General features: G+C 39.4%; 1 protein-coding gene across 1 annotated transcript; it reads left to right on the top strand.

Annotated features, from left to right (window-relative positions):
• Positions 1 to 7772: 7772 nt before the first annotated feature.
• LOC125887833 (uncharacterized) lies at positions 7773 to 21518 on the top strand. Its single transcript, XM_049574920.1, has 3 exons — positions 7773 to 8223; positions 11250 to 11761; positions 20998 to 21518. The coding sequence occupies exons 1-3, from the start codon at positions 7773 to 7775 to the stop codon at positions 21103 to 21105; spliced, it is 1071 nt and encodes a 356-aa protein (XP_049430877.1). The 3' UTR covers positions 21106 to 21518.
• Positions 21519 to 23765: the final 2247 nt, after the last annotated feature.

Here is a 23765-nt window from a genome sequence, read left to right as displayed (position 1 = left end):
CTTAACAGAGCGCTGATATAAACCTACCTGTTTCTCAGCTGCTGGCAGTACACAGCAGTAATCAAACACAGCACCGTCTCTATTTCATTTCTTTCAAAAGTATTAAAAAGTGGAAAACTACAACAAAGGGTCATAAAATAAGATAAAAAATGCAAACAGAACCAAACTTTTTATTCCAGTTTTTTTTAAAATGCCCAGCTACTTTTGGGGCCCTGGGTAATCAGTCCCTCTTTTCCCTTCCCACTAGGATGCCCAAGCTCACTCAAGATAAGACCATTCAAGTTTTTCATCAACCACCATTGTTAGCAAGCCCTCTGCGACAAGCGCGTCACAAAAACTCCCATTTTTTTAACATGAAACTGCTTATTCAGTGTTTTTCCTGGTTTAAATCGTGTATGTTTGTTTCTGAGAGGAAGAGACCTCTGCGGATCATTCGGCTCCCAGTAAAAACCTCCTGAGCATGAACTCAACACTGAAAGAATCCTAACAGAAAGACAAACGCTGCATTTACTGTAGTTTATTTATAGTGTTGTTGCTGATAGGTCCCACTTTAGGCTTTACATACTGCACAGTATGTGTACTTAAACTAGTATATACAACACACAAGTTCATGTTGAGTGGCAACACGTGACAAGGAGGGGGCCCCCAATCCAGGGCTCCTATAAGTTGAAGGCTAGGTCAGTCCACTTCTATTTACTCTTTCACTTTTATCCACTGTGCAGAGGGACCCACCCATTCTGTGTCTGTGACACTTGGCTTCACCGTTCTGTTTTATATCTTACATTTCCTGTAGAAAATGTTAAGCCTGCAGATAAAGACACAGACTCTCAGGCTGCAAACACTTACTGTGAATACTGTCAAGTTATCCTATCCGCTCAGCTTCTGCCCAAACTTGAAAGTGGCTTGGTCAACCATAAATAAGCACAGGAACAACTCTTTTCCTCTTCACAGTTTTTATTTATTTATTTTGCCATTAGAGGTATAATAGGTTGAAAACCTTCAAATAGAAACAGAAATATACAGTCATCACTCTCAAAGGAAATGAGACAATGTTTTAACTCATTTTTAAATATTTTAAATAATGTAACTTTAACTTAAATGGTTTTAACTTGCAATGTTTGCTATTTTAACATTTCAAACATGCTACATCAATGCATCTTATTAAATGACCAATGTTCATAGTGTTTAGCTAACATTGACTACTGGAATGCATTTTTAGTGAGCAACAAACTACTATTTTGGCAGAAACATATGCACTGCAATACAGTTTCTTTTCACATAGGCCATTTTGTTACTTGAAAATAATTAATTCTGATAAATATCCTTTCTTTGTTAAATATTGTATAACTTATTCAAACTCTAACTCACAAACAGAACATTTATTTCCCTTATCATTTAACATCATTGGTTACTTTAACATTAAAGAGTGAAATCAATGTGTAACCTGCAGCACTTTTAACAGTACAGTATTTTAAACAGAAACATAAGTCAAAGAGAAAATCAAATCTAAGCAGGCCATTTCATTCAATTAATTCATTAAGACAGTAAACATTTTGTCAGTATCAATTCATACCAGTAGCCTCTTTGTGGTTTCCCCCAAGCTGAAAAGTTGTCTCTCTGTTGTCTGTTGCAGCCACTCTGATGTGCAGAGTGAATCTGTTGGTGCACTGCAGACAGGTGCTCCCACTCAGCTGATGAGCTGATCAGCCTTGAGGTTCCTCACCTCAGCACAGAGAAATGTACTGCTCCACAGCCTTTAGGAGGCAGCATTACTGACTGACTGATCTGACACTGTGACTTTGGACCTGACAAATACAATGTAAAATAATGAGTACAATAAAAGAAGGATGATTATATATGAGCACCTGAACACATCAATATATGACTATATAAAAAATAAATATAAAAAATGTATATAAGAGTCCATGAGCATAAAGAAAAAATCATTAAGTATAACAGGGAATATTTGAAAAACAAAGTAAAACTTGACTGTACTCGGGTTCCTTTATTTCTTGAATACAAAAGAAAAACATACAAAGGAAAACAAAGGAAAATACAGACTTAATTGTCCCAAACAAACTCCAAACTCAGTAAGTAAGAGATGTTGAGATGTTCAGGAGAACTGGAAGCTGGAAATTCACATTTTCATCCTTTTACCCTCTTTAACACCCAAAGCCAGTCTGTGACACGCAGCTGCCTTCCAGCTGTGCTTGTGGCAATCAAAGCCAGGTGTTTTTTGGCAACATCTGCAATTTTGGCTCACCATAACTAAGTAGTTTTGCTCCCCAAACCCAAACTGTCAACTCCGTCTTACTGCTGCATTTGTGCCACTCAAAGTAGGATGGCTCTTAAGCAACATTCACAGTCTTTATTTAGCCATAACTAAATAGTATTGTTGCCTCAACCTAACCACCGACCCCTTCTGCATCAAGATACAATGCAAAAGGCTGCCCTTGGCGTCATTTCAGTAACGCCCTGGGCTTCTGCCCAAGTGGATAAAATATGACGAGTAGTGATTAGATCGGGTGAGAAATTCAGGAATTGTCTTGAGTGGCTTCGATCAGCTCGGGCAGCCACCTGGTGGAGATCTGTATTCTACTGAGTGCACTCAGTTAAGATGTGGAAAGTAATGATTTTAAACCGAAAGGTATTTCAATCAGACTGACAAGTTTAGCTGACATTTATTTAACTATAACATCCTGTGGGTAAATTGGTTGACCTCTACTCCAAACCCTTTAGTCTGTCAGCAGTAACCTCACTTTACAAGTTACCAGGCCACTCTCAGCACACACCAACAACATGCTGGGGACCTTCGCTCTTCCATCACTGCTCTAACATGTAAGATATCCCTCACATTTCTTTAACAGCCCGTATTTGCACACAGAAACGTTTCACTCATGTATTTTTCTTTGTACGTTGACAGATTTTGATGTAGTGATAGTGCTGACCCAGACGCCTACTGTTTTTACAAGCTCAGAAGTTGTTCTGGACTGCAAATCTGATGATGGATACTATGTCAGGTGGTATAAAATGGTTTCTCAGTTCACCCAGCCGTGGATCGGGATTCTCTTCAGATTGATTCAAACCTCATCAAACGCAGATTATCTGTTCACCATAAAGAGGCAGGAGACTCTGCTGCCTGTTACTGTGGGACATGAGGCAGCTCCGCTTCTGCAGCTGTATCACTGTGATTGCAAACAGGTGGTGGCTTAATTTCACCGCTACAATCTAATGACGACAGGTGAGATTCAGCCCTTTCAAATAAGACATTACACACTATAGGAACACTACAATGTGCATTAAACTTTAACCAGATCACTCAGTGATTACACACCAAAAACCTTAATGTGAGAGACTCACTACAGATTTTATGAATTCTGACCAAAATCACTGAATTTAAATCAGTACATTTGGAACAAAAGACATTAATAAATTCATTTTACAGTACAAGAGTGTTTGATAAAAGTCCCGCAGTGTTCTGGAATATAATCAGACTGATAAAGTAAAGAGATGTTGAAAGTGAAAGTTTGTCTCAACAGGATGTTTCAGCACCACCCCCCTTAACTGAGAGATATTTCAGCACCACCCCCTTTATCAGTGAGAGACAGAATTTCGTACCACATTGAGAAAAAGAATTTGTCACCTTAGCATCGGCACAAGGACCCAAGCTAATCTTGAGAAGTGAGTATTTCATAACTGATTACCAAAAAAAAGAAAGAAAAATACATTTTATGTTTTTGATACATAATGAAAGAAATAATCAGCTTATATGTTGCATATCATTTAAAATAATCTTTTCTCATCTGCTTTGATACCAGGCTGTGTGTTTGAGGGCAAAGCAATCATCTGCAAATAATCACCATATTTTGAATATTTTATACAAACAGTCTAAGATGGTCTTTGATGGGTGATTAAACTTGATCAGTTGGGCAACATGGATGGTCAGTTCAACAGTTAATCAGTTTGTAATTAACTCAAACTAGTTATTTCTGACGCTGTCAAATTTCCTCCGTGGGGTGGGGATCATATCAGCCAATCACCCAGCTACGGGCTTTCTCCTGTACCAAACTATCCTTATTAGGTCAGCATTTGAAAATCTACTCAGTCAGCGTCTAATATTTACACAAACTATCCTGAATTGCATTTCAACCAAGTGTGTTTCGAAGCAGCAGTCAGTGACTCGGGGGGACTGTAGCTCTAACTGAGGCAGACACAGCACCAGAATATCTCAAGACCAGTCAGTGATCCAAAGGTGAGTGATTATGAAACATTCTTCTCAAAGATTGATTTGCCAGAAATATCAGTGGATCAGAAAGATTATCTTGATAGCCCTATAACAGTAGAGGAGGTAAAAAGTGCTATTGTATCGATGAAGGCTGGAAAGTCGCCTGGTTTAGACGGCTTTCCCTCAGAGTACTATAAGAGGTATGTCGACAAACTAGCCCCTATCCTTGTGACAGTGTTTAAAGAATCATTCCTATTTGGTAAGCTACCAGAAACATTTAATGAAGCTTTAATTTCCTTAATTGCTAAAAAAGATAAAGACCTAACAGACCCAGGAAGTTTTAGGCCCATCAGTCTAATTAATGTGGACTGCAAAATTCTTACAAAGGTCCTCACTAAGAGGGTAGAAAATATTTTACCATCTGTAATACATGCGGATCAAGTAGGATTTATTAAAGGAAGGTCATCCACAGATAATATAAGACGTCAGATCCCAGAGCTGCAGTAATAACAAATGGAATAATATCACTTTTATTTAAGATAACTTGTGGTACTAAACAAGGAGATCCTCTCAGTCCTTTACTTTTTATATTATTTTTGGAACCGCTAGCTGCTGCCATTAGGGCAGAAATGGATATTAAAGGGGTTGTGCAGGGTGAAGTGGAGCACAAGATGTTTCTGTACGCAGATGATATGTTATTACTGATTAAGGACCCTATAATGTCAATTCCCAATGTTTTATCTATAGTTGAATCCTTCTCAAAAATATCAGGCTATGTAATAAACTGGCAAAAATCTGAAGGGATGCCAATATCAAATGGGTGTAACCAATCACTTATTTCCAAATTTGGATTTAAATGGATCCCAAATGAAATGAAATATTTAGGTATTAGGCTATGTCCAGATATTGAAAATATTATTTCTATTAACATGTCTTCTTTAATTAAAAAAATTAGAACAAATCTGAACAAATGGAAACTATTAAATTTAACATTATGGGGGGAAATTAATATCATTAAGATGAACATAGCTCCACAATTTAATTACATCTCTATGATGGTACCAGTAATTATTTCTGATGGAATTTTCAAACAATATAATCATTTGATTACAGACTTTTTGTGGAATGGAAAACAAAATGAGAATAGCTCTGAAAAAACTGTTTGCCTCAAGAGAATGTGGTGGATTGGCCCTCCCTAATATGGAGTTGTATAACATTGCATTTGAAATGAATAAATTAACAAGGCATTGGGCAAATCATGGATCTAACCCAGGGTGGGTAAAAATAGAGGAGGCGTTAGCAGCTCCATTTGGGGTTGTAGGAATGTTATCTCAGAAGAAGATAGTAACACAGACAAAAGAGAGGAGCCTAATTTTACAGGACTTTCAATGGGCGTGGGCAAGAGCACACAAACTTTTGGGGCTTTCACAATATAAGAAAAGTTATTCCTCTATATGGAATAATTCTTCGATCTGTATAGGAAAAAAGGCATTTGGGATACATGGATAACAAAAGGGATACATGTTGTCAGCGATCTTTATAAAGAATGTATATTTATATCATTTGAGGACCTTAAAGAGCAATTTAACTTACTAAAGGGGATTTTTGGAAGTATTTGCAGCTCAGGAGTAGTATGAAATCCACTTTTAAGCTGGAAAGGGTAGAGGTAGAGGAGAATGAGGTCCAAAAATTTCTTAATTTACCTCATACTTTACATTCTGCATCAGGATTTTATAAGAAAATGTCAAATATACAAAAAAGAATGTGTGAAAGTCTGAGATTGATATGGCAAAAGGAACTTGGTAAAGAGATTAATGAGGAAACATGGCAAGATGTGATTTCAAATGTGGGATGGGCTATGAAGGATGTGAGATGTAAGTTTATCCACTATAAAATTGTACATAGATATTATTTCACACCCCTGAAACTGTTTAAAATGGGATTAACCCAGGACAAAAAGTGATGGAAATGTAATAAAGAAGAGGGTACATTTCTTCATGCTATATGGGACTGTCCAAGGGTATTTCCTTTCTGGAAAATGATACTGAAAAAATTTGAAGAGTGGCTTAAATTACCTCTACTAGAATCACCACAGCTGTGTCTGTTAGGAGACCAGTCTCTCATACCATCAAGCCTAACTAAGGCAGAGCTTGGACTGATATTAACAAGCTGTATGGTAGCGGCCACAATCATTTTACAGAACTGGAAGAGCCCATGTAAGCCAGAATTTGCAGAGTGGCTTAAGCTTATGACAGAGACAGCTGCTTTTGAGAATATGATTGCCAGTGTGGCAAGGTCTACGAGGGTTAGATTTATTTTTGCTAATTGACAAGTGTCCGACAACGCCACCTAGGGGAATTTCACCCCCAGGAAATCTGGTAGAGGGGACCACCACTCTAATGCTGACAAAAGGTCACACAGGTACGAATGACACGAGAGACAGATGTGATTCCAAGAAAATTTTAAAAATAAAGTTTATTAATAACAATTTAAAATCTCAAAATTTGAATAAAATCTCTGGGTGGTGAGGTAAGAGATAATATGCCAAGTGGCCAGATATGGCACAATCCTTGGGGCCTACTTAATGGGTTGGTTAGGTTTGCTATTAAAGTATAAACACTAGGCACAGGGCTGAGGGCTTACCAGGTGGAGATGACCAACTGAGGGGAAGGGGAAGGGTCCTGATACTACACACCACACGTGAGAAAAAAAAAGAAACCGTTGAATGACACCCAAGTGCACGACTATACAGGGAGTGAAGGGACCACCACCACGGGGATCAGTCAGTCACTCGCCGCACCGGCCCAACAGCTCCTGTCCAAAGAAAAGAAGCAAGCTATTAGTCAGGGCAAAGGGCAAAACATATACAACAGCTGCCCTGACACCACACTACACTAGGCCCAAATGTCACCACCAAGGTTGATTGTGCTAATTGCCACTCGCACCCCCACACACCCACCCACACACACACACACACTCACTCAGTTAACCCAGTAAAGCAAAAGAAAGAAAGAAAAAGAACAAAATCTACCAACAAAGGTAACTATATAACTAAACAAAATCTAAAAAAAAAAAAAATAATGACCACAAAATCTATAAACAATAACCATGAATAACTAATCGTAATACAAACAGAAAACAAAACAATAATTAACCCAAAATTAATAGGTTAGCGGATGAGGATCAGTGTGAGTGCAGCTTTAAAATCGTACACCGCATTAATTTCCTCTACAGAGACAGTAGCACATGCGGTGCCACCAACACTCAATTTCGTCCAAATGAATTTACTCCAGGCGTGCAAAGCAGCAAGCCCGCGCTCACACCCGGATTAGTAAATAACGAAAAAAAAAAAAACAAAACAAAACAAACGAAACGATAGTAATAAAAAAAAAACAACGGGAGACGAGCAGTGAGCCTGCCGCAGCGAACCCACAGACAGAACAGCAGTAGCGCAGCGGCCCGCTTCAGAGGTGGAGCCACCTGCAGTGATATACAATAGGTTAAAATTACTACGCCGAGTTACATTTAGATAGATTAAACCATGTAAATGCACACATACATACCCGTCAGTAAAGGCGCAGCTTCCCAGGCCACAGGGGAGGTAGCCGCGAAGGGATGCAGCCTAATAACTGCCAACAACAATCAGAGACCAAAGTCACATTTTGTGTGCAGCTCGACAAAAGCGCAAAAACGGCAGGCAGAAATAAGCCAGCCTACCTCAGGGATCCAACACAGAGCGTGGATTATTACGTGCCGCTCCGAGGCCACACACGCCCAACTCCCAAACCTCCGGCCGGAATACAAGCCAACTCTGCTAGAAAGCAGAGAGCGCATCAGACGCACCACTAATATAACAAAGAAATGCAGCGATAGCGGCGGAACATACCTGAAAAGTGAACGGAGGAAGCTCAGTAACCAGCGTCTCAAGACAGCCACGTGGGGCCGACACAGCCACGCCAAACCACGCTACGGACGCGCAGCCCAGGATTCAGGAAGAGGTAGGAGGACGCACATCCGAGACGCGCAGCCTTCCCCCAGATATAACTTGGCACAGCACCGCCCAGTACGCAAGGTGCAATAGGATAATTGCTGCCAACCCATCAGTATTCAATGGGCGGGGCGCAATGGAGCGAGTTTACACCACCATTCCCACTGATCCAATACGCACACAACAACATGGGTAGAGACGGGCTGTGCCGTCCAACCACACCAGGGTAAACAATGTCCCAAGCAAAATTAGCCAAATGTGGCAGGCTTTTCTGGCTTGCATTAGGGATGGTGTAGGGTCCTAGTTGACAAGATAGGTATGTGTATTTATATGTGTTGGGATGCACGATATGTCCGTAACTAGGTCGGTATTGGCTGATACTAGTCAAAAAATAATATTTTTATTTATTTATTTTCCTCAACATGTCTGTCAGATTGACATTTCATTGTCATTCGGATGTACAAGTGGCCTATTATTGCTGGCTGCTTGTGATCTTCGGTTGGCTGCGACTTGTTGAGAGAAAGCAATATGGTAATCCAATGGGGTTTTTTTTTAATTTTTTGGAGGTGAAAAAGGTTATTTTTTTTTCAAATTTAGGCTATATAGTGTTTTTTAGCACAAAATTTGATTTTAGTATAGGCACGTCTTTGTTTTTGTAGCGATCATGTCATTGTTGGTGGGTATCTGCTGTCGGCCATAGTGGTGGTATTGGTGTTGATTTTAGAGACTGGCCGAAGCTCCCGGGTCGATGCATCCCTACATACAGTACAGGCCAAAAGTTTGGACACACCTTCTCATTCAATGCGTTTTCTTTATTTTCATGACTATTTACATTGTAGATTCTCACTGAAGGCATCAAAACTATGAATGAACACATGTGGAGTTATGTACTTAACAAAAAAGGTGAAATAACTGAAAACATGTTTTATATTCTAGTTTCTTCAAAATAGCCACCCTTTGCTCTGATTACTGCTTTGCACACTCTTGGCATTCTCTCCATGAGCTTCAAGAGGTAGTCACCTGAAATGGTTTCCACTTCACAGGTGTGCCTTATCAGGGTTAATTAGTGGAATTTCTTGCTTTATCAATGGGGTTGGGACCATCAGTTGTGTTGTGCAGAAGTCAGGTTAATACACAGCCGACAGCCCTATTGGACAACTGTTAAAATTCATATTATGGCAAGAACCAATCAGCTAACTAAAGAAAAACGAGTGGCCATCATTACTTTAAGAAATGAAGGTCAGTCAGTCCGGAAAATTGCAAAAACTTTAAATGTGTCCCCAAGTGGAGTCGCAAAACCCATCAAGCGCTACAACGAAACTGGCACACATGAGGACCGACCCAGGAAAGGAAGACCAAGAGTCACCTCTGCTTCTGAGGATAAGTTCATCCGAGTCACCAGCCTCAGAAATCGCAAGTTAACAGCAGCTCAGATCAGAGACCAGATGAATGCCACACAGAGTTCTAGCAGCAGACCCATCTCTAGAACAACTGTTAAGAGGAGACTGCGCGAATCAGGCCTTCATGGTCAAATAGCTGCTAGGAAACCACTGCTAAGGAGAGGCAACAAGCAGAAGAGATTTGTTTGGGCCAAGAAACACAAAGAATGGACATTAGACCAGTGGAAATCTGTGCTTTGGTCTGATGAGTCCAAATTTGAGATCTTTGGTTCCAACCGCCGTGTCTTTGTGAGACGCAGAAAAGGTGAACGGATGGATTCCACATGCCTGGTTCCCACTGTGAAGCATGGAGGAGGAGGTGTGATGGTGTGGGGGTGTTTTGCTGGTGACACTGTTGGGGATTTATTCAAAATTGAAGGCACACTGAACCAGCATGGCTACCACAGCATCCTGCAGCGACATGCCATCCCATCCGGTTTGCGTTTAGTTGGACGATCATTTATTTTTCAACAGGACAATGACCCCAAACACACCTCCAGGCTGTGTAAGGGCTATTTGACCAAGAAGGAGAGTGATGGAGTGCTGCGGCAGATGACCTGGCCTCCACAGTCACCGGACCTGAACCCAATCGAGACGGTTTGGGGTGAGCTGGACCGCAGAGTGAAGGCAAAGGGGCCAACAAGTGCTAAACACCTCTGGGAACTCCTTCAAGACTGTTGGAAAACCATTTCAGGTGACTACATCTTGAAGCTCATGGAGAGAATGCCAAGAGTGTGCAAAGCAGTAATCAGAGCAAAGGGTGGCTATTGTGAAGAAACGAGAATATAAAACATGTTTTCAGTTATTTCACCTTTTGTTGTTAAGTACATAACTCCACATGTGTTCATTCATAGTTTTGATGCCTTCAGTGAGAATCTACAATGTAAATAGTCATGAAAATAAAGAAAACGCATTGAATGAGAAGGTGTGTCCAAACTTTTGGCCTGTACTGTATGTATGTATAAGCTCTGTAATATTCATGAGATGTAAAACTGATACGTTATTACTGCCTTTTTTTTCTCTTTTTTTCAAATTGGGGGTTTGTTGTGTTTTTTTATTTATTTATTGGGTAATTTTTTTTACTGACTCATGGTTACTGTGTATCTTGTTTGCATCACTTGGAACAATGTGTCAGTTTTGTTGTTTCTGGTGGGTTTTTTGGTCTGTTTAAAATTAATTAATAAAAACTTAAAGGCAAAAAAAAGACAAGTCAGTGAACAGTTACTGGTTCAAGTCCACCGCTCTTCAACTTGCAAGAGGGTGGGACAGCTGTATGCTATATGGCATGACCAAGTGTTAGTCCACATGTAAACGAAGCTCGCTGTGTCCTGGTTAGTCAGTTTGCAGACTGCAGGAAGTGCACGTGAGAGTCATATTAGTAATGCTACAAACTGTTGGATCAACATGTTAGATTTCACAGATGAGAGGAACAAATGACAACATGTGATGCTGAACTTGGATCATATTATAGTATAACTTCATAGGGCACATTCAACTTTACTGTTGTGCTCTTGTGTGGCCTTTTGCCCCTCACTATCAGGAATTCACATGATCTCTGATTTTTTATTTTCCTCTTTCTTTTCTTCTCTTTCTGCAGAATTAACAATGGCAGAGCTGCAAGATATGCCCTCTACAGAGAGTAGAGAATTAACAACAGCCTTGAGGTCTTACGTGAGAAGTGAATTTAAAAAGAGCCCTCTTATGTCAAACGCTTGTATTTGCCTCATCCTTGTTTGTGCCAAGATGTTCATTGGAAAAGAGTTTGCGTGCCCTTGCAACGATTATCGGAATGTTCCATTTGTAGCTGTGTATTGTATTGTTCCTGCAGTTGTGGTCTTTTTGCTGATGATGAACATTACAGGCTGTCAGTGTAGGATGTCAATGGAGATTGCTAAAACTGTGGCTTCCAACTTTGTCCCTGCCATGTTTTGGATCATCATTGTGTTGTGGGATGGCTACAGTTTTGCCTGTACAATGACAACCTGGTCAGGCAGTTACATAGAAATTGACGAAGCAGCTCCTCAGAAATGGTGCAAACCAGCCAACCTCACCCCATCACAAGAGTTGGACTACAAGACCAAGACTCAGTTTTGGTTTTTCATGTCTCAGGTAAGGAACAATCTGATGTCCCATAGGCTGCAGCTGAACAGTCTTTGTTTAGTAAGGTTCCTTAATGAGTTAAATGACCTGGAAGTATCTAAGTGGCAGCCATATGATCAAATTCTCTGAATGCTAAGGAACAATGCTTTAGTTCTTCCTTTTTGACTATCTGACCGCAGCCTAAAGAGTCTACAGTCATACTTCCATAGATGCTCTGTGAAGCTCAGGCACAGTGGTGCTTTGAGCTAAATGTTAGCATGCTAATATGCTAAGAGTGACAATGCTAACATGCTGGTGTTTAGCTTACAGGATTTTTTTTTTTACCATGTTCACAATCTTAGTTTAGCTTGTTAGTATAGCAATGCTATCATTTGCAAAAAAATGTCAGACCTGGTGATGACGCGAGCTTAAAGCAACACTTACCTTTCTGGAAATGTAACTATCTGACGTTAGCACTGTCACCTTATTCTAAAACTCATCAGTCATCACTGACTTTTAAAACTCCGGGGTTGCATTTGACTGTCTTGGTTGTAACGTTACTCTCACTCTCCTCTTCCGTGTATATAACTTTACCTTGCCAGCGGTCCATGTACTGCGCAGCCATTTGTTTTTCATTTCGAAATAACAAACTGAAACACGGAAAACCAATCCGTTTTTTATTTTGAAATGACCAAACGAAAAAAAAATGATCCGTCTCCCATTTTTTTATTTGATAATAAAGAAAAGAAAAACGGAAAACTAATCGTTATCCGTTATCCAATTTAATTTGGGAATTTAAAAAAACCCTGTGGGAAACTCCTTTCTCTATTTTTTGTTCGTTTCATCTGTGACCACTAAGTTGCATTCATGTGGTGTTGGAATAATCGGAAAAATGACTTTCCAACTGGGAAAACACACATGAACGCCCGCTCATGTTGGAAAAACAACTCGGAGATAATTTTGGAACAGGAGCTGCCGACTTGACTGAAATTGCCGTCCCTTTCACAGAAAACTGGCAGACAAAAATGAACGTTTGGTCCATGGTAATAAAACTTTTTATTAATTCACGTATTGCATATCATTTTTTGTGGACATGTAATGTGGTATGCCGTTAGTTGCTGTCCATGTAGAGAGACCTAGGTTAGTTAGAAAAGTTATTTATCAGCATAACATGTCAAATAAAGCAATATTCTAGTAGTTTGTTGGGTTTTTTTTTTTTTTTACTTTTTTTATTGGCAGGAATAAATATACAGGTAAATACATACATAGATTTGTTTCAGAGTATTCCTCCATTTTTTGATTTTGATCCCACCCACCCAATCCCCACCCACTGCCGATGCAAAAATAAAGAAAGAAAGAAAAAAATAATAATTAAATTCCCTAAATACATGTGCACCATGCACACACTTAAATACATTTAAATGCATGTACCTGCATGTACATGTAAGTACAGCCCTTTTACATACACAGGTAGGCCTACATATTTTTGAGACACAGCACCCAAGTAGAATTAAGCTTACGCTTACACAAATAAATAAATAAATAAATAAATAAAATAAAATATAAAAATATATATATACACACACATACATACATACACACACACACACACACACACACACACACACATATATATATATATATATATATATATATATATATATACACACACACACATATACATACAGTACAGGCCAAAAGTTTGGACACACCTTCTCATTCAATGCGTTTTCTTTATTTTCATGACTATTTACATTGTAGATTCTCACTGAAGGCATCAAAACTATGAATGAACACATGTGGAGTTATGTACTTAACAAAAAAAGGTGAAATAACTGAAAACATGTTTTATATTCTCGTTTCTTCAAAATAGCCACCCTTTGCTCTGATTACTGCTTTGCACACTCTTGGCATTCTCTCCATGAGCTTCAAGAGGTAGTCACCTGAAATGGTTTCCACTTCACAGGTGTGCCTTATCAGGGTTAATTAGTGGAATTTCTTGCTTTATCAATGGGGTTGGGACCATCAGTTGTGTAGTGCAGAAGTCAGGTTAATACACAGCCGACAGCCCTATTGGACAACTGTTAAAATTCATATTATGGCAAGAACCAATCAGCTAACTAAAGAAAAACGAGTGGCCATCATTACTTTAAGAAATGAAGGTCAGTCAGTCCGGAAAATTGCAAAAACTTTAAATGTGTCCCCAAGTGGAGTCGCAAAAACCATCAAGCGCTACAGCGAAACTGGCACACATGAGGACCGACCCAGGAAAGGAAGACCAAGAGTCACCTCTGCTTCTGAGGATAAGTTCATCCGAGTCACCAGCCTCAGAAATCGCAAGTTAACAGCAGCTCAGATCAGAGACCAGATGAATGCCACACAGAGTTCTAGCAGCAGACCCATCTCTAGAACAACTGTTAAGAGGAGACTGCACGAATCAGGCCTTCATGGTCAAATAGCTGCTAGGAAACCACTGCTAAGGAGAGGCAACAAGCAGAAGAGATTTGTTTGGGCCAAGAAACACAAAGAATGGACATTAGACCAGTGGAAATCTGTGCTTTGGTCTGATGAGTCCAAATTTGAGATCTTTGGTTCCAACACGCCGTGTCGTTGTGAGCCGCAGCAAAGGTGAACGGATGGATTCCACATGCCTGGTTCCCACTGTGAAGCATGGAGGAGGAGGTGTGATGGTGTGGGGGTGTTGTGCTGGTGACACTGTTGGGGATTTATTCAAAATTGAAGGCACACTGAACCAGCATGGCTACCACAGCATCCTGCAGCGACATGCCATCCCATCCGGTTTGCGTTTAGTTGGGCGATCATTTATTTTTCAACAGGACAATGACCCCAAACACACCTCCAGGCTGTGTAAGGGCTATTTGACCAAGAAGGAGAGTGATGGAGTGCTGCGGCAGATGACCTGGCCTCCACAGTCACCGGACCTGAACCCAATCGAGATGGTTTGGGGTGAGCTGGACCGCAGAGTGAAGGCAAAGGGGCCAACAAGTGCTAAACACCTCTGGGAACTCCTTCAAGACTGTTGGAAAACCATTTCAGGTGACTACCTCTTGAAGCTCATGGAGAGAATGCCAAGAATGTGCAAAGCAGTAATCAGAGCAAAGGGTGGCTATTGTGAAGAAACGAGAATATAAAACATGTTTTCAGTTATTTCACCTTTTTTTGTTAAGTACATAACTCCGCATGTGTTCATTCATAGTTTTGATGCCTTCAGTGAGAATCTACAATGTAAATAGTAATGAAAATAAAGAAAACACATTGAATGAGAAGGTATGTCAAAACTTTTGGCCTGTACTGTACATACATACATATATACACACACAGGCTACATATACATACAAATGGCCTTATGGAAGGACAGCTAATTGAACAAGATAAGATAAGAGAGGCTGCCATGTAGAATAGAATTTCTGGGCCGACCCTCGAATGACAAATTTGATTTTTTCTAGTTTAAGAAATGTCATCAGGTCCTCCAACAATAATGAGGATGAAGGAGGGGCAGAGGTTTAATTGTTTTGATGTAAAATTATTACTCGTATCAGGAACTCCAAAGATAGCAGTTTCTGCACCCGGCTGAACCTCCACCCCAATAATCTCAGAGATCATTTTAAAATAAAAGGACCAGAAATTTAACAATGCAGGGCATGACCAGAACATATGGGTTAGATCAGCTGGAGATTGCACACATCGATCACATTTATCATTTATTTCAGTATAAAATTTTTGACACTTTAACTTTACAAAGATGCATTCGATGCAGTACTTTAAACTAGATTACATTTAGATGAGCACAGGAGGAAGAGGAGTTAACATGAGTGGTAGCCCTCTCCCACCAGTCATCATTAAACTCCTTACCCAGCTCTTTCTCCCATGCGCCCTTAATATTGTTAAGTGTATGGTCCTTGAAAGAAAGAATACTATTGTATAACCAGGAGATAAGTCCTCTAGGCATAGGGGGAGTTTCAAGGAGTGTGTCTATACCGGATTTGGGTGGTAGTGATGGAAACAAAGGATTATGAGTTTTAAAAACTGACGAATTTGAAAGTATCAAAACATGTTTGAACTAGACAGGTTAAATTTCACAGATAAAGTTTGAAAACTTGCAAAGGTACCATCGATATAAAAGTCTTCGAAACATTTTAGTCCCCTTCTGTTCCACTGCCCAAAGACATTATCCAACTTTGGAGGAAGAAATAAATGATTATTACATACCGACCCAGAAAGAGAGAGACCTCGAAAATTAAAATACTTAAAAAAAAGTAACCAAATTTTAAGTGTGGAGGTAACAACAGGACTAGAGATGTGTCGGCGGGGCAAGGGGGGGCAAGGGTGTGCAAACTAGAGCTTGAAGGGAGGACGAACACGAGTCAGCCTCCATACAACACCAGTTTATATCCAGATGTTGTAACCAAATAATTATCTTCTGAATATTTGCTGCCCAATAATAAAACATAAAATTTGGAAGAGCTAAGCCCCCTTTTGGCCTACTTCTCTGAAGAAGAAACTTATTGATACGTGGAACCCGGCTCCTCCATATAAAGGATGAAATCAGGCTATCTACCGACTGAAAAAAGGATTTGGGAAGAAAAAGAGGTAAACACATAAAAAGATAAAGAAATCGGGGCAAAATATTCATTTTTATACACTGAACTCTACCGGCTAAAGATAAAGGGATGACTTTCCATCTCTGGAGATCTGATCTCACCTTTTCCACCAGAGCTGCAAAGTTCTCTTTATGTAGGGATTTGATAGAGCAAGTGATTTTTATGCCAAGGTATTTGAAACCGGTTTTGGAAAGATGAAAAGGAAGTTCTCCTTGGTTTATCGTTAAGGCCGAGTTGTTAATTGGAAAGCATTCACTTTTTGTAAAGTTTAATTTATATCCAGAGAAAGCACCAAATTTTCCTGAAATATCCAGTATTTCTGGTACGGAGATAACAGGGTCAGTGACATATAATAATAAGTCATCTGCATATAAGGACACCCGGTGTTCAACACCCCAACAACGAATGCCCATAATCAACAGGGATGCTTTCAGGGCTATGGATAGGGGTTCAATGGCTAAGGCAATTAAAAGCGGTGAAAGAGGGCAACCTTGATGAGTACCATGTGAAAGGGGAAAGTATGAAGAAAGGAAATTATTCGTGCAGACGCAAGCCTGTGGGGAAGAATAAAGAAGATGGACCATTGCAATAAATTTTTCACCAAAACCAAATTTTTTCAAAACAGCAAATAAATATCCCCATTCTACCCGATCGAAAGCTTTTTCCGCATCTAACGAAATAACTACTTCTGCAGAGTGAGATGAAGATGTAGAATGAATAATGTTGAGGAGCCGACATATATTGGAAAAAGAATGACGACCTTTCATAAAACTAGTCTGGTCCTCTGAAATAATATCTATCAAAACAGTACCCAAACAGCATTCAAGCATTTTTGCCAGTATTTTAACATCTACATTCAATAGTGAAATTGGACGGTGGGAGGCACAGTTTGCAGGGTCCTTTCCGGGTTTTAACAGAAGCGAGATAGATGCTTGAGTCAATGTTGGAGGTAAAGAGCCTACAGAAAAAGTGTCATCAAACACTTCCAAAAGAAGAGGGGCTAGTTTATTTGAAAACTTTTTAAAAAACTCAATGGGGTACCCATCAGGACCTGGAGATTTACCATTTTGCATACTTTGAATGGAGCTTACCACTTCCCCTAATAAAAAAGGTTTGTCTAACTCCAGGTTTAGCTCTGCACTGATTGTGGGCGTTACTAAGTTATCAAGAAAACAATTCATGGGTGATGTGTCACTAGGGGCTTCTGAGGTTAACAGATTGGCATAATAAGATGAAAAGATATCATTTATGATAACAGAGTCTGTATTTAACTTTTGAGAGGAGTCAGCAATTTGAGAAATCATGCGTGACGAAGATTTACATTTTATTTGATGGGCAAGGAGCCAACTTGCTTTATCTCCGTATTCATAAAAAGTACCACATGTATAGAGCAACAGTTGTTCTGCTTTGGCAGTGGATAATAAATTAAACTCTGTCTGGAGGCCCAATCTCTTTTTATATAGTTCTAGGGAAGGCATTTCGGAATATTGTCGATCTAAGTCTGAAATAGATTCTGTTAGTTTCTGTATTTTAAACCTGCGCTGCTTAGCAGCATGAACTGAAAAAGAAATAATCTGGCCTCTGAGAACCGTTTTCAATGTTTCCCAAAGTAAAGAAGGAGAAACGTCATCAGTTTTATTGGTTTCCAGGAAATGGTCAATTGATTTTGATATAGGCGGCACGGTGGTGTGGTGGTTAGCACTCTTGCCTCACAGCAAGAGGGTTGCCGGTTCGATCCCGGGCGTGGGAGCCCTTCTGTGCGGAGTTTGCATGTTCTCCCCATGTCAGCGTGGGTTCTCTCCGGGTACTCCGGCTTCCTCCCACAGTCCAAAGACATGCAGATTGGGGACTAGGTTAATTGGTGACTCTAAATTGTCCATAGGTGTGAATGTGAGCGTGAATGGTTGTTTGTCTCTATGTGTCAGCCCTGCGATAGTCTGGCGACCTGTCCAGGGTGTACCCTGCCTCTCGCCCGATGTAGCTGGGATAGGCTCCAGCCCCCCTGCGACCCTCAAGAGGATGAAGCGGTTAGAAGATGAATGAATGATTTTGATATATAATCATAAAATAATTTATCTGATAGTAGAGAACAATTTAGCTTCCATAGAGGTCGCTGGGTGGAAGTTGATGGGAATGCAAATTCAAGCAAAACAGGGCATGATCTGAAATCACTATGGCTTTGTATTCTACTAATTTCACAAAAGAAAGGAGTGTTTTGTCAATGATTTGATCTATGATCTATTTTTGTCTGAGTCACATAAATGTGTTTCTTGCAAAAATGCTATATCTGTCTGCAGTCCCTTCAGATGTGACAGAACTCTTGTCCGTTTTATTGGACCATTTAACATTTAAACCATTTAAAAGTATAAGACAAAACGTGTGAAACACGGAAAAGATCGTTTGGGTGCTGTGTAACTTGCATGCAGGACGTAAGTACAATATAAATAAATAAAGGTATGAAAAATATTCATCAAAATAAGTGTCAATGTAAAGTTTCCATTCACTATTTTTGAATAGTCCTCTAGTAGAGCACCTATACGTTAATCTATGTAATCATGTTGTTAGATAAAATAAAACATACTATCAAGTGAGAAAATAAAGACAGTAATAATGAAATTACACTATGATTAAACAAGTAAAGCGATCTGGTCATAATAAAACTAATTTGCCAGACGATGTTGTTGAAGGGCTTATTATATTGATTATTTGGGCGCTTTACCCCTTCTTGGATAAAAAAAGAATTATATTCACAAAGAGATCTTTAATAGGACATTGTCAGTGCCTCTTATTAATTTCCACAAAAAGGCTAATACAACTTCGCTACTGTTCATATTAATATTCCCATATATTTATCAACCTAGTAGCTCCAACATGAATATAGGCTACACAGAGAGAAAATAAAAATCAATATTTGTACAAGGTAACAGTGCAGTGCAGCCACTGGCTGTTCATACATCCGACTCGGTCACAGTCCGGAGTTACACGGGCATACACCCTACATTGGCAGCCAGTGCTGCCAAAACACCTGTGGCCACACATCTACTGCGCACTGTGGAGCACACCCCCAGCACCCCCAACCATCACCAACCCCAACATAATTATTCAAAAGACACCAGTAGCGTATAATATAACTTAATTTGAGGCAAACCCTTCATATTTAACTTACTTGAAAAAAATAAAATTATACACATTAAATCTTGTGAGAACTGTCTCACTTTGATCAAATAATATTACTCGTAACTGCCTCCGTAGCCGTATTTGAGATGGATCCATTTAAAGCAATATTCAAGTTTTAAAACAACAAAAATCATAGCACTGGTTTCATCAGAGGATCAGCACGTTAAACCTCATATAAACCATACCTGCACTGTCATCACATTTGACATAAACCCATTTATAGCAATAGCCGGGATAATAATAATTCTAGTAGTTATAGGAAATGTACATGCTCTGTAGGCTATGTACATTTCATAGCTCTTATGTGCTCCACGAACGACCCGTCAAAAGATGTGTCATCAATTTCATTTTTCCGATTATTCTGACACCACATGAATGCAACTTTCTGGTCACAGAGAAGAAACGAACAAAAAATAGAGAAAGGAGTTAACCACAGCATTTTTTTAAATTCCCGAATTAAATCGGATAACGGATAACTGATCATGGATGACGATTCGTTTTCCGTTTTTCTTTTCTTTATTATCAAATAAAAAATGGGAGACGGATCGTTTTTTTCCTTTTTCATTTGGTCATTTCAAAATAAAAAAACGGATAATGGTTGGTTTTCCGTGTTTCAATTTGTTATTTTGAAACAAAAAACGAATGGCCGTGAAGTACACGGACTGCCAACGCCTACGTCTATCATGGACGTAATGAGGACGTAATGGAGGAGGGGGAGTAGGCCTTCGGAGAGAGGTGGAGTTTTGGATGTTCAAATTTTTTCTAAGCGCTGTGTGAAATGCAAGAATGGCGTAAAAGTAGCTTTAAGAGCATAAATGTATGCAGCTACTCAACAGTTGTTGAAACATTTACCCAAGAACCTCAACTGTTAACCTCATGGTGGTGCTAACAGAAAATTTCGAGGATCACCAAAGTCAGTAGGATTCATTGTCAAGGAACCACGAATAACTTTCTAACATTTCTTGGTAATGCATGCAGCAGTTGTTGAGCTACATCAGTGGAAAACTGACCAACTTTCTACAAGATGTGTTGCAGTGTTGATAGTCTGAGTGGGCGGAAGTTTACTGCATAGATCTGCCTCTCATTCGGCGGAACAAGCCACCCGCTGAAGTCCCGCCTTCCCACCTCTGGTTGTGTAGCAGTTTTCATAGATATGTATGGGGTGGTATTTTTGATATTTTTTTATTTTTATTGTCAGTATTTTTGTGGGCGTGTTACACCAAAACCTGTTTCCCCCTGCAATATTTTTGCAAGCGCACCAATTGCTGTGGCACCACCCAGAACGATTGTGATTGGTTGAAAGAAATACAAACAGCTGGGGCGTTTTTTTCTCCAATCTCAAAGTGAGAGTCGGTGCAGCCAGACCTTTCTTTTCTTGAGAAAGGTCTGGTGAGCGAGACTACAGTGTTGATAATCATCTTATATTCATGTGTCTTTTTCTTTGTCTTTCTTTGGTCTGTGTTTTAGGGCATAGCAATGGTGATGATCGCATTGATTTTCATAGTGTATTTGAGCTTCAACTGCTGCTGCCAACAGAAAGTCAGAGATGGGGAAGTTCATCGGTCACCAATTTAACAATAACAGGGATGCTGCCGATTACATTCCACTTTAAGAAATTAAAGAGTAAAAAGATAAAATGGACATAACTTCAAAAATAAAGAGACTGAAGGCTTTGGTAATGATTGAATAAGTCCCTACTGTAGAAATCATTTATTAAAAGAAATCATGGATAAAGCTGAGAAACAACGTCATTAATCACATTGTTGTATTGAAAGGAACAAGTCTGGCAATTAAGTGGGCCAATTTGGTGAAATAAAATAAAGGTCAATCTGCATCAAAAGAAATTTATCTAAAATCAGTTTGCATGTCTAATTCCAGCTTCTTCATCTGGAGGCAACGTCATGTCAGTAACTTAGACAGTTGAGACAGGTGTGTACTTCTGTGTATGTTGTGTAAATAAACAAGTTCTGCAGAAACAGATTACATCAAGAGGCTTTTAAGAACTATTTACAAGAAATATTTTACTTAAATAATATCTTTTTTTAACATTGTCTACTCCAATTTTAAAAACCGTCTCTGTACAATCACATGAAATAATTAATACATGACTATTTCTTGATCATTATTTGTGATGACGTGAATCTTTTTGATTTTGATTTTCTGTGATAAGAATGAAACAAGAAATTTCCTTTACTCTCTACAAAATCTTAACTGAAACAAGAGCTGTAAACATAAGAGTTGTAAAGCTAATACTTATTATATCTGTTTCATTTTGTATATTCCATCTTTTCATCTTTTCATCAAAGTAAAAACTGTGAAATTAAAGTTTGCTTTAACTCGTCTATGTAATTACTTTGTGGTGCTTTTACTGTTGACTGTACACTTTGGTCTGTCTGAAAACTTGTAACGTCTATAATTAAACACAAATCAAACACGAAATAACAATATATTACATGTATTTCCTTTTCATGTAAGCTATGCATTAAGCCCTTAACGTCAGCCCTTAAGCTTGTAATACATTTTTTTTTCACATATAAAAATATATAAAATAAAAAATACAGTACATTTTGTTACAGCAGAAATTCAGGTTTTTAATGGAGCTCAGGCCCAAAATGGCTACCTTGGTTCAGGCTTAGGTCAAACTTTTCAGGTTCATGTAGGGTCAGGCCTGATCTTTGGGGCCAGATCAGAGCACAAAATCACACAATCAAAATTTGGAAGAGGATAACAGTTTTTTCTATGCAAAAAACCCCACACTTTCATCAACATGTCATGTGGAGCTATTTCCGTAATTGTTCAATGCAGGAAAGGACTGCTCCTCTTGACACTCACACACACAGTTTTCGTGCCATTAACACAACATGCCCACAGGCCACAAGCCTGAGCTAGACATGCTCAACGTGGCCTCCAACCAACCTGGAAAAGAAGAACATCAGACAAAGTCTATTTCACGTCTGGGTTCTGATCTGACAAAGACTGAAGAACTCTGAATCCCTCAATGCTAGATTTCTCTCCTACTGCTCTGGCTCCTCTGCCTGCAGCTCCTGCCTTGATCCTTCGTCAACATGTTTTGGGAGACAAATACATATTGAAGTGCAATCAATCATACTCGCTGAGACAGTTTCCATTGGACTGATTGTGCTACATTTGGACAGTGTGTGACACGCAGCTGCCTTCCAGCTGTGCTTGTGGCAATCAAAGCCAGGTGTTTTTTGGCAACATCTGCAATTTTGGCTCACCATAACTAAGTAGTTTTGTTCCCCAAACCCAAACTGTCAACTCCGTCTTACTGCTGCATTTGTGCCACTCAAAGCAGGATGGCTCTTAAGCAACATTCGCAGTCTTTATTTAACCATCACCAAGTAGTATTGTTGCCTAAACCTAACCACCGACCCCTTCTGCATCAAGATACAATGCAAAAGACTGCCCTTGGCGTCATTTCAGTAACGCCCTGGGCTTCTGCCCAAGTGAATAAAATATGACAAGTAGTGATTAGATCAGGTGAGAAATTCAGGAATTGTCTTGAGTGGCTTCGATCAGCTCGGGCAGCCACCTGGTGGAGATCTGTATTCTACTGAGTGCACTCATTTAAGATGTGGAAAGTAAAGATTTTAAACTGAAAGGTATTTCAATCAGATTTACTGACTGACAAGTTTAGCTGACATTTATTTCACTATAACGTCCAATCAATAAATCAGTTGACCTCTACTCCAAACCCTCAGCACACACCGACAACATGCTGGGGACCTTCGCTCTTCCATCACTGCTCTAACATGTAAGATATCCCTCACATTTCTTTAACAGCCCGTATTTTCACACAGAAACGTTTCACTCATGTATTTTTCTTTGTATGTTGACAGATTTTGATGCAGCAATAATAATAATAATAACAATAATAATAATAATACATTTTATTTATACAGCGCTTTTACAGCTCTCAAAGACGCTTTACATTTAAAACCAAAGAAAAGAAGTACATACATGTAAGTGCAAAGAGATAAACAGAAGACAAGGACAATATAAAACAACAAGGTGCAAAAGCATAGTGCAAAACAAAGAAAAGGAGGGCACATGAGGAACCGAGAAAGAAAAGCTAATGTTAAAGGTTAAAAGCGGATTTGAAAAGGTGGGTTTTGAGGAGTGATTTGAAGGTGGATGGATTTGGACAGTCACGAATGTGTATAGGGAGGGTGTTCCAGAGGGAGGGGGCGGCTATGGAGAAGGCTCTGTTGCCC

Source organism: Epinephelus fuscoguttatus, linkage group LG4, assembly GCF_011397635.1.
Source record: "Epinephelus fuscoguttatus linkage group LG4, E.fuscoguttatus.final_Chr_v1".
Taxonomy (NCBI): Eukaryota; Metazoa; Chordata; class Actinopteri; order Perciformes; family Serranidae; genus Epinephelus; species Epinephelus fuscoguttatus.
The sequence above is the reverse complement of the archived record's forward strand: the minus strand, read 5'-3'. Positions and strand labels throughout refer to the sequence as shown.